Source organism: Nanorana parkeri, unplaced genomic scaffold (genome assembly GCF_000935625.1).
Source record: "Nanorana parkeri isolate BGI_ZX_2015 unplaced genomic scaffold, ASM93562v1 scaffold1021, whole genome shotgun sequence".
Classification (NCBI taxonomy): domain Eukaryota; kingdom Metazoa; phylum Chordata; class Amphibia; order Anura; family Dicroglossidae; genus Nanorana; species Nanorana parkeri.
This window is the reverse complement of record NW_017307289.1, coordinates 353,831-366,567: the sequence shown is the minus strand read 5'-3', so window position 1 is coordinate 366,567 and position 12,737 is coordinate 353,831. Positions and strand designations below refer to the sequence as shown.

The 12,737-nt window shown below is 38.5% G+C and overlaps 1 protein-coding gene across 4 annotated transcripts in view; it reads right to left on the bottom strand.

The window, feature by feature from the left end:
- The window catches only part of SYT7 (synaptotagmin 7), a 372,492-nt gene that overhangs the window by 107,286 nt on the left and 252,469 nt on the right, over nucleotides 1–12,737 (bottom strand). For 3 of the 4 annotated variants that reach the window (XM_018567213.1, XM_018567214.1, XM_018567215.1), the window contains one exon: nucleotides 12,440–12,658. The exons of the other annotated variant lie outside the window; for it this stretch is intronic. In XM_018567213.1, coding sequence (XP_018422715.1) covers nucleotides 12,440–12,658 — 219 coding nt within the window. The remainder of the gene's footprint in view (nucleotides 1–12,439; nucleotides 12,659–12,737) is intronic. 4 annotated transcript variants of the gene reach the window in all.

The window sequence follows — 12,737 nt, the reverse complement described above, 5'->3', positions numbered from 1 at the left end:
GTTCAGTCCCTGTAAGAACCCGCGGTTCTAGTTTAATCAACAATTTTTCTAAGCCTGTGTAATTTGCCAGTGACCGACAGTCATTTTAGATATATAAAAAAAAAAGCTTAATTAATCCTTACCTTACTCATCACTAGCTCAATGCAACAACTGGCCTATGACCTAGACTCACCATCATCACAACGGAATCTGTTTGTGCATTTTGTATATTTATTATTTTGTATAGGCTATCAATAATAAAAGGTGTAGTTGAGTGACTGCATCTCCTAAAACATGACCTTTTGTTCTGTTGATTCTGTGCCTAAAAATAAAATGTATTGTTTATTAAAGATTTTGATACCAGCAGGAAAATGCATATTGCCAACATTCCACAGCCACAATGCCCTCTTAAACTATACCATGCACAAGCATTGCCTCTGAGAAAATAATCCACCTATACAACTATTAACATCATTGTAGAAATGGTGACCTTTCACGCATGTGTACTATGTGCAGTAAACCAAAGTCTTGGGATTTTGGCTCTGTGGTTAAAGAGGATACTAATGACCCCAAAATAAAAACCTTTGCTAGTTTACCTCCCCACTATGCAGTCTGTAATCTGTGCCAAGGGAGGGCATGATGATGTAGTAGTGCTCACTACATCCCTCATCAGTTCCCTGGCACCACCATCACTTGTTCTGGTAAGCCAGGACACTGGTCTTCCTGCTTCTGTCAAGACCAGTGGTTATGCCAGCCACCAGCTTGGACCATTACTGCATATGCCCCTATTCTAGCCATCACTACAGGCAAGTAAAGTGGGAAATGGAATCTTGGGTAAGGGGGGTCTGTGTGATAGTAGTCAAGCATACGTTGAAAGGGATGGCTGTGGAATAAGGGGGTGAGCCAGGCAGGCTGTGGAATGAAGGTGGCTCTGCTAAAAAGGATTCTGGAATTTAGTGGTGGCTTAGCTGGCTGTGCAATGAAGGGCACTCTGATACAATGGCTATGGAATTGGGGGACGGCCTGGCTGGTTGTGGAATGTAGGGGGTTCTGCTGGAGAGGAAGGTTGTAGAATTAAGGGGCTCTGCTGGAGGGGATGGTGTATACCCATGGATGGCTTACAGCTGCCATGAGTGAGTCTGGTTTTTACATGAGCTTCAGTACGTTTTTGGATAGCTGGGGTGACCTCCTGATTAGCTTTTTTTTCATGTGAGTTATTTCTGTAGTATAGTTGGTACTTCCATCATCAAGAGCAGGAGCCACACAAGCAAGGGCACTTTAATAGTAATGTTTGACTTTCAGGTACAATGCAAATTACATGTATACTTGCATTATGAATATAGAAGAAATATTGTCACTTTTGTGCACAGCTGCACATTAGAGTGATGACCTTTAAAGGGTCGTATGGGCAAAGGATAACACTTCAAAGAGATAGCTAATGCTTAGAATTCTGTTTTCTGCCATTCAGTGGCCATATTTACAATTGTTACAGCTATCCTTTGTCATTTACTAGGTACATAGCTTGCTAATCCTGCCAATAACAATGATACATTTATTGTATCACAATTTAATTGGACTGAATTAGTGGTTGCAAAAGGATATTGCAGTCTATGTGTAGAAGTAAGACTTACAGAGGGCAGCAGTAATCTGCGCTAGAATCAGATTACATGCATCTTGTTCATTTTAAAGTAGTTTCTCTTTTAATACACTTCACCAAAATGCATTCTATTCTGTACAGAAAAGCCATTTAAATGGTTTTTCTATTTCTGACCCAACTCCTATGTATATAGGAGCTGGGTCAGAAATAGAAAATAATTTATGTATAATGTTTATTTAGACTATTATCATCCATTTAGGGAAAACATGATACAAGAAAACAAATCAATAAGTACTCTAACAAATGCAATAGGGTTCTATAATTATGTGAAATTGATGAACACACACATGTGACACTGGCTAATTAGCCCTGGTGTTTGGCAACCAAAAAGTTAAACAAGCATTCTCACCATTCACTGTGCAGTTTAAGGCACATGTGCCATACTGACAGGTGGTGAGTGGGATGTCAGTGAAGGCTTTTTATAGCATTTCTGTAGATACATCTCACACCAAATCTCTGGGCTAGTCAAATATATTACACCTTAAAGAGCAAGTAAAGTCATTATTTGATGAAGAGTCTACCAGCCTAGTGGTTGGCAGTGAAATCACCAGTTTAGCTTTACATCTCAAAATAAGACCAACCACTAGCTAAGAGACACATGATCAGAGAATGGACAAGGGTTTAACGTGAGATCAGTCTTAAATAAGAAATTAACTTTACCATTTGACAAAATAGTATTTATCATCAGAAAGTATAGACTATCAGGCATGTAATACACTTTCTGCAATATTCCCCTGGTCCGTATTTAAGATGAGGTAAGACTTTCTAACATCTAATTGTTGCGATTTCAGGCAATTACAGAAGAAAAACTTTAGTCTGGTATGATAACCCCACTGATAAGAGGGGGGTGATGTTTAGTAAGAACCCATACATCCTACCATCTGTAACTGCTGTATTACACAGGTTTGTGCATTTTTATACTGTAAAGGTCTTTTGTTAAATTATGTTTCAAATAATTATCACTGAATACTGATTTAAAGAGGGACTCTAAGCAAAATGATGTTTCACAATTATAGTGAGCTAAGCAAAATATTTAAAATAGTGGTCTTGATGATTTAGGCTGTGGTATCCAATATATAAAGTAGTCAGAATGTCACTTCTGTAAAGTACACATTACCACCCATTCCCCCATACAGAAATCCAAACAAAATAAATATTTAAGCTCCCCTGTAGTTTAAACAACCAAACCTGTATGACTGTATTAAATAGTATAGATGCAGAATACGTTTTACATTTCAAGGGATCAATTCCATTTTTTCAGATGTATCTGAAGAGGAGGATTGCTCCCTTTCATAAGAAGAAAAGGGGGTTGCCATCCTACATTTTAAGAATGGGGATTGATCCGCTATATAAGAAGAAGGGGGATTGCTTGCCACTTATGAAGAAGGGGGCTTGCCATCCTACATAAGAAGAAGGGGATTGCCACATTACATATAAATAAGGGGGGTTGCTCCCCTATATATGAAGAAGGGGGATTGCCACCCTACATAAGAAGAAGGGGATTGCCACTTTACATATAAATAAGGCAGGATTGCTCCCCTGCATAGGAAGAAGGGGGACTGCTTCCCTATATATAAAGAAGGGGGATTGTTGCCATCCTACCTATGAAGAACGGGGTTGTCACATTACATATAAATAAGGGGGATTGCTCTTCTGCATAGGAAGAATGGGGACTGCTCCCCTACATATTAAGAAGGGGGATTGTTGCTATCCTACATATGAAGAAGAGGGATTGCTCCCCTACAGTTGAAGAAGGGGGATTGTTGCCATCCTACATATGAAGACGAGGGATTGCTCCCTCACATTTGAAGAAGGGGGATTGCCATCCTACATTTTAAAAAGGGGGATTGCGTCCTTAAAACATCAAAAATTGTAGTGTGATTTGGCAATGCTGGTGTGTGCCCTACTGATTTATCTGAAGTGTGGATTTTAATTCCCTGGCTCACCATAACTATTCAATAGTATTTTGGGCTGGAATAATGAGTTTTATTCAAATTATTTCTTAGACTATTTGTAAATACTTACAACGGAACTGTCATTAACCACAAGGGTAAAAGGGCCACATGATTTTTTTTTTTTAAAGTATTAAAGAAAAGGATTGGTTCTAAATCAGAGAGACACAGCAAACCAGCTAGATCTGAAAGTGGGAATGTACAGCCAGAAATGTAAGCAAACTGATTTAGTTGGGCATGGAGAGAATTGATACCGTCCAACTGTCTTTATCTTGGCAGGACAAGCACACATTTTCAATCTTTACCCCTTTTATGATCAGAGGTAATTTAATGCCTAGAGTAATTGAGCAGCATCAGCATGTATCGGTTAACTTGATAATAACTTTTATAACTAATTTGCCTTCCAAAATGTTTAAGGACACAAGGATTTTATTTGACACACTGTTTAAATGTGTTCCACTTTAGCAGCTGCAGACAGGTTGTGAAAGGGCCACAATCTGTGCAAGGTGCAATAACAGTTGAGCTGGTAGGTTTGTAAACAAGCCCATATGATCACTATGATTGACTGCCTTATTGGTAACATGTTCCCAATAATTAGTTTTGGGATAAGTGCTGCCAATGACTCTATGGTTTAGAAATAGGAGCCTGCACTGCTGCAGGTTCCTATCTCTAAAATAGAATGTAGATTAGTATTCCCTCAGCCTTGGGGTACTGTGTTAGGGGATTTTTATCTACAGATGGTGAGAAGGGTTAAAAAGGGATGGAAATAAGCCTAAGGAGAGCCTAGTTTGCCCAGATATGATGAGATGAGAGGCTTAGGTAACCTATATTTATATTTAAAAACATCAGGAGGACTTTAAATGTGTTGCATTCTATAGCAACTAATCAGGTTTTTAGCTTTCATAACTGCACTAATAAAAAAAAAATGGAATCTGTCTGGCTGTTATTTTCCTTTTCCCTTACATTCATGTGGGCCATGCTGTATTGGTGACTGCCTATTCAAGTATTCCAAACACTCCCCGAGCATAGGCCACTTAATTACTATCTTAAAAAAATTGATATTTCTAGACTAAAACATGGGCTCCTAGAGCACTTAATCGGAGGACAAGACCCTTGTTTCATCAATAAATAGAAAAAATACATTAGTGCCTTATGTTCAAATGACCTTTATAAATGTGTATTTTATGGGCCCCACACAATTATTTCATTTCCTAGAGATAATTAACACCTTGATATTGAAGTCATATGCTGCTTAATATAAGCAGTTTACACTTATGAATTTCATTTCACTATTTCCCTCTGCCAGAATTAACTGTCATTACTTCTGATATAGGAGTAAACCATCACACATAAGGGAAGAAGCAGAAGCAGTCACGAGGAGCGGATAACCAATCAATAACTACACATTCCATGGCGATTAGATTAAAGCGGACCTTTACCCATATCTTTAAAATAACAACAAAAACACAGTTAGAAATGTTTAGTAAATGTTCTTTGCTACCTGTTTTAATATAAATGCTGGAGTATCTTCCTGACACAAACTGGAACTAAAACAAGTGGCTTAGAGAAGCTACAAAATATCCTTAACGTTACAGAACAAGTCTAGTTGAATGTGACTACTACTGGCTAAAACAACCCATCCTTCCTCTACTGGCTCCAACAGAGACTACTCTTATTAAACACCATTCCATATGTTTAAAGCTCCTTTCCATTAAAGGCTTTTGTTAACCCTCTTTTCCTCTATTGGCAAAGTTGGTAATCAGCATTTGTTTCACCCTTGGATGTCTTTGTTTGGTTGTCCCTGGATATGACCTGGACTGTTTTTAGTTTCTGTATTCTGCCTGTTGCCAACCATGATCTTGTTTGCTGTGCTTGTTTAATGCCAGCCCTGATCTGCATCCCACCCTGGCCTCATCTCTGCTTAACAATTTAGCACTTTGTTTGGGACATGTCTGAACTATTGGTTGTTAACCCCTGGTCAGCCCTGAGGGCTGCATTCTAATGTCTGCAGAGCAATTTCCAAAACCGATGAACTTGTGCCTCTGCCACCTGTTGATGACACCAAGGGTCCACTTCAATCCTTGACAGTTTGAGAACATGAGTCTTTCATAAATCCTTGCCAGCTATTATTTTCTAGACATTTCATCAGGCTCTATTGGCACAGTGCTCTGAAAATAAGCACAGCTCACTGTACTATTTATTTCAGTGTGTGGACTGTTCCCATTTAAAAACATTGAAAATTGCCTTGTCTATGTGTTGGAGCTGCACTGGAAGAAGCAGCCAGCACAGCCCCAATGCTTCTGGTGTAAACAGGCCCTAAATTAGCTAAACACATTCTAGGTGCATCAAAACAAAAGATATACACATTTTACAGTTTGTGTTCTTTAGAAAGTAGATATAACCTAAGTAAAAAAAACCTGTCCCCTGCCAGCATGCAATAGAGAAGGGCCCTTGCTCTTTGTGTGAATGCAATGGTCTCTTGTGCAAGGAGCATTGCTGATTGCAGAGCTCTAGGTCTGACTCGCAGGGGGCATTTTGGACTGTTGCACAGAGAACATTCCATTCAGAGAGCAAGGGCTCTTCTCTGCAGTCTGCTGGTAGGGAGCAGGCTTTTCTATTCAGTCTATGCCTGCTCTTTAAAGGAAACAAAGTGTAAGATCTTGCACACCTTTGGTTTTGATGCATCTGGAATGCATTTAGTTGATTTAAACTGAAAGATTAATTAGGTTTTAATCCTTTATTAAATATGGGTACCTTATTTTCTTTGCACCAATCCACTGATACCAAGCCTGTCATTAAAGCTCAATATAAACCTTCAGTTTGAATCAGCTAAATACATCACAGGTGTATCAAAACAAAAGGTGTTCCAAGTTTTGTATTTTTTCCATAAAACCTCAAACAAAGCCTCAGTAGAAAAGCCTGTATCCTGCCAGTATGCTGCAGAAAGGGACCTTTGCTCTCTATGAGGAAATAGTGATCTCTTTGAAAAGGTCTGACATGCCCTCTATGTCAGAGCTAGATCTTTCCAATCAGTAAGGAAGCCTGAGGTTTGCTGCTTGGAGAGCTCAAGTTCGGACTCAGTAGGGATTAGGTTGGACGCCCCTCTTAGAAAGCAAGGTCCCCACTCTGCAGCTGCTGGCAGGGGACATGCTGTTCACTCAGGTTGTGGCTGCTTTAGAAGAAAACAAACTGAAAAACATTGAATTGTTTTGATGCATCTGGAATGTGTTTAGCTGATTTAAAATGAATGTTCAGTTGGGCTTTAAAGAGTCTCTAAAAATCTAAGAGTCTACAGCTTAGAAATACTATTAGTGAACTTTAGGTACTTGTGGGTGTAAGATATCTGGCCCAGGTACTTTGTTCATATTTATTTTGTCTTGATGCATATGGAATTTTAGCAATACCATCCTCATAGTGTACATCAGCACCGCCATATTTCTTTGTAAACCTACTGATAAAAAAATATCCTTAAAGTGGACCTTTACCCCTTTTGGCTAACAATCACATAGCTATTATTAAATCATCCTACATCCATTAGATATGCAAACATATTTTCATTTTACTTACAATTTCTTGTTTTCTACTTTGGCTCTCTTTGGCATTAGTAATGTAATGTGCCCAAGCATTGCATCCTGGGAAGGTTACATCAGTAGTGGAAATCTCATCTGTAATCTCATGAGATCTCAGTGAAAGCCATTTTCCTCCCCTGAGATGATATGCATGGTCACATGTCCTAGTCACATGTGCCAGAGTTCCAGGAAGTAAAGGGAGATGGATTAATCTGCCCTTAGTAAAAATGGCCACTGTCACAAGACTGGTGAAGAAAAGAAAAACAAGGTATGCAAAGATTAAAAAGCCGGCAATTATCTATAATTATGTGTTTGTAGATTGTTATTACTAAACATTTCTGAAGGTGCCTTTGTTGTTATTTTGAAGATATGGGTAAAGTTCCTCTTTAATAGTGTTTTTTTTCTTTGTCCCCAATGACCAACTGTTAGTTCTTATTTTTAGAAGACCTCCATTGGTCAGACCTGTTTACGAATAAAATTTTAAAATTATTTTGGAGTATTTGTCTTATTGTCTCTAGCAACCTCATTCATTTTGACAATCTGATTTCCGTATTGCATTTTTGGTGTTTCCCTTATAATTCTCAGATAATTACATTTCCCAGATTTCAGCTAATGAGTTAAAATTACCTTGCTACAGTAATGCCTGTCATATCTCACAGATTTTCTGTGTCTTGTGTGTCTGGAGTCGAGATTATCACTGTGAAGCATTTCAGGAAGTACAACTGAGCTGCACTGATAGGAAACATTAGTGTTGCCAGGTTTTGGTCCAGAACTCAAGAATTTCATTGATTTTTTTACTGTAAATGTTGACAATAATGTGTTTGATCTATTGGCATACTGATCACTTGCTGCACAGCCAGTTACAATTTGTAAAAATAGGTGCCAGGATTATTTGGCAGTTATTGGCTAAATTCAATTGTCATCTGACCTCTCCCATGAGCCTTTGCTCATTGCTAGTGCTGCAGACTAATCAGTCATTTTATCTGTCATAATCAGTGAACTACATAAAACAGGCAATGTAAATTGAATGCTGCTTGGGTTGCATTCAAGATATTTTGCACAAAAATGCAATTAGGATCTGTGTGTACTCTTAAAATCTCACAAATCACATTTATTTGACTTTTTTCACCTTCTCTCTGCTTACCAGAAAACTCTTAACCAATGTGCATTTTATTAGCTTACCGTATTTAAATGTATATTAAGTCCTTAGGTTCTCCTTGCCTAAGAGACTAACAGTAAAAAGTAAGCTCCATTTTGTATAAATATATACTCAACACCCTGATGTTTCTTTAGAAAACAACTATAACAGTTATGAAGTTAATCTGGAAAAAAATAAAACTGTAGGTCCTCTCATGGTAGCCAAAATCTATCCAAAATTTCTAGTGTAGGTTAGAAGACTCTTAATTGGATGCTATGGACAAAACCTCTATTGATTTTTTCCTCCAGCTCTTAACAAAGGCCCCAGATTATGGTTTCTAGCTAATTTTGTGCAAACATTTGCATTTTCTGTTCAACTGAGAGTTGCGTGTATATGCTGTGACGGCAGAAGTGTGTGTGGAGGGGGATACCTCTTAATAACTTTTTTCTTAGAAGGATCTAAGAATACAAAAACAAAAATAGAGAAATCTGTTGAGTAGATCTATAATGTGTCCAGTTTTTTAGACAGATTAGAGATCTACTCATCATTATGGATGAATTTATTTATGCAATTATATAAGAGATATATGTTAATAAGTTATTGTTATATACACAGTATGTATCTATATGTGATCCAGGGAGGTTTTGTACCATCTAATGATATCACTAATCTGTCATCTTTATTTTAATAAAGAATATATATATTTTTATACAATAAACAACTTGTATGTAATTTTGAACTGGGTCTCCTTGCATTTGAGGACACTTTTAAAGCCCCATTTCTCTATGTTTGTTTTTGTATTCTGTATACTTAGGGGTGTGGTGTCCTAGTTCATGTGGTGGTTCGCAATTTTGTGTACTTAGAAGGACCTAAGGCAATCAGTAGTGTTTCTAAACCTGTCAGATCAATATTTGCCCTCAAGTATCTATCCGCGGCTTTCACATGCAGGGAAATGCCATATCATCTAGCTAAAGATGCCTAGGCTGCATAACAATGATGTCGTGGGTAGTTTTAAAATTAAACTCCACAGTTATTACGTGTCTTTGAAAAGTCTGCAATTATCTATCTGCATAACAGCAGCCATATTTGTTTGTTACTTGTTCAGTATGTGTTTCTTATTCAGCAGTGCTGCTTAGTGATTTTGATTTACTCCACTCTTATCTTAGTTAAAGTTACATTAAAGTATAATTTTTTTCCCCTTCCCCCAATGTTCCAATGTTAGTGTAAGCACTTACCTTAAATGATGTCTCAATCCGATCTTCTTCTTTCCTGTAGTTTTCAGCCTTCTCTCCAACGCTGTTGCGGGTCCTCGATCCAGCGCTGACTCCTCTGCGCTTGCTGGCACTTCCTGTGCCATGGAGTCTACATGCAGGTGCACGCTGTCCATAGACTTACCTTGTGTCTCTCCTTGTCTCCCGGCCAAAAATCAGAACTGCACATGCGCCCGCCCCAAGATCCTTGGCTGACACTCGAGATTTTTCAGATTTTCGGACGGGAGCGCGAGGCGAAGATACAGGTAAGTTTTTACCTCTTTTAAAGCGTTTATTTTGTAAAAAGTTTTTGCATATATCTACTTGCCTGTAGATATATGCAAAAAAAAACAAAAAAACGGAGGGTTTAAAAACCCTTTAAGTTTAAAGCCATTGTAGCCCAAAAAGGTTCTAATGGACATTATGCAATGGTATCCATTCACTAAGCTGTATGAGTTGTTTTAATCATATATTCGATCTTTTATATAATGAATCCTTTCTCTTTATATCTTAATTCATGAACCATAATTTCACATGAGTTATTTCTTCACATGCAATACTTATACATTTAACAACTGCAAATGTTTATTTCTCGTCAATCAATTTTTGTAAAGGATCAATATTTCTTATTCTTGTGAAAACTTTCTCCTACATAGCAGAGCTCGATTTGTTCAATTTTCTCTCCTCTATGTAGACATCTCACAGAATTCAACAATCAGTAAAACATCCAGTAGGTAACAAAATAACAAAGGGGGAATAATGCATGAAAAGTCATAATAATTTTGATACATTTTGTGAATTGGCTATCACAAACATAGCCTGGAAAATTCAATAAATTAATAAGAAAGAATAATTTATGCAGTAAATAAACCTGACCCATGCGATAAGGCCTTTTGTGAGCTGAAAATATTATTTTTTAGTGAAACATTTCACAAATATCACGCAATACTGGACTTGCTGCTTGTGCTACTGTTTAATTAATTGATGCCAATCTCTAGAAGGCTTATTCTGTAATTGATTTTATCTTCACAGTTGATCAGCAGACAGCCACTTGCCATAATATATAATGATGGCACAGCAAGCCAGCTAAACTGGGAAACCAGTTTGAAAATGACTTTACAATAATAAAAAATGATCACGCACCGAAAATACACATTTGTTTTCCTTTATAGGAGAACTAAACCTTCACGGAATAGTGCCTATTTTTGTAAAACACTGAAAGTAAAACAGGATTGCATATTTATTTTCACTCTTACCTTGTTAATTATCTCCCAGCATTGGTCACATTCTGGAGGCTCTTTGTATGTACTTCCTGTATATGTGACCACGCCACAGCAGCAGAACCTCACTGCGCATTTTAACTGCAGTGTATATGGCAGAATATGCTGATGCACTGAGCATTGGTACAAATCCAATTTGGGAATGGCATGGACAGGGTGACAACACAGTAACTAAACTGAGTAAGCATTGTCACCCTAGTAAAGGAAGTGTTTATGGATCAGTCTTGCTGATATGATTAAGGCCTCATTCACATGGGGCATGTTGCCCTGTACAGCATGAAGGGTCAATTTTTCATGCATCAAGAGCTGCGGGAAGAATTTTGCGGGCAGCTCATGTAAGTCTATGGAATTGGAGATGTGCGCCCCGTGAAAGCTACAAACAGTGTACCGCCTCAGGTTCATAGATGATGGCTCCAGGTTTTGAACACTGTCTATGTGCAACTGTCAGAACTTGGAGCTGCGAGAAGCAACGTGTGAGGGCACACAGCTCCTGTGTCTCTATAGAGTTGCATGAGCTGTCCGCATGCCTCTTCCCATAGCTCTAGCTACGTGGTGTGGCGTGTGTGAAAGTCTTGGAAACTCCAGCTGGTTGAAGAGCAATGCTCACTTTATTATTGTTTGAAATGAAATAAATCATTTTAGGGATTGGGGGCCCCTTTTTCAGGGCTTTTGTAGTGCTAGATCTGTTGGCCATGGCCACTCCAAGTCCCACACTCCTGAACACTGTTACCCTATTAGGACACAGACTGCAGTGCCATGAACAACAGGGCTAACACTACCAAAACCTAGAAAAAGGGAAGTCACAATCCCCCGAAATATATTGGCTATGTTTTATGTCATACACTGATAAAGTAATCACTGCTGGAGATTCCAAAGTGCTCCTCAACTATCTCCACACTCTTTAAATGTTTTTATTGTGGTCAATGGCCAGTGGGTAGACTTCCCCCTTATGTCCTGACTGTGGGTCCACAGAGAGAAATTAAAACCTGGTAATGGTCCCAACCCTTACACTCTATTTACAAAACTAACAAATACTCTGAATGAATTAAACTTCCCAAATGGACAATACACTTTGCTAGTTAACAAGAAATAAACCACTAGAACGATTTTGTCTGAAGCCTTTCTTGTTTCCCCACGGAACAGGAAAACAATTGAGGGCTGTTTTAAAGCAACTCTAGTGTATAGAACATTATATTTTACAGAAAGGTTCAGACCCCAGCAAACTTTCATTGGTAGAATAGAGAAGATAACTACAGAGTGCCTTGATGCACTTCCCACATCAGTACTCACTCATAAGGCCTTATGAGTAATCACTGATGTGAGAAATGCAGCAAGGCACCCTGTGGTTAACTTTTCTCTTCTGCTGATGGTTTGAATGAAAAGCTTGCTGGTATCTGGACCTGGCTGTAATGTATCTCTTTCCATACACTGGAAGTGCTTTGTAGTCAGGAAAGAGTCTTGTGGCCAGAGCCTGGAGATTAGGTTTTTCTAGTTTACCCATGAGGCTTGTGCTCCTCTACTAAGTTTTGCTGAAGAACAGCAGCTGAATTTATAAAAAAAAGTAATTTTTATATAGTTGCCATATACTCATAGTTAAAATTATAAGACACTCACTTGGTTCGACTGAGATTCCCGGATACCAGGTGGCTCTGAACTGTGTGCCATCGGCCTCTCCCTGGCTTGCCAAGACCTGGTTCACTGTGATGGCTTTGGGAAGACGTGCTAATCTTCATGCTTTCACTGTGAAACTGCTTGTCTCCCAGTCGGCCATCTTTGTCCAGTAACCCAGAGGTTCCACATGCAGCTGACTTACTACCAGACAACACTGTGCCACTGTAATGTGCCCATGTGCAAAGAAAGGACAAGCAAATGTGAAGACACAAACACACAGTGGGGTGAAGAAACACACACA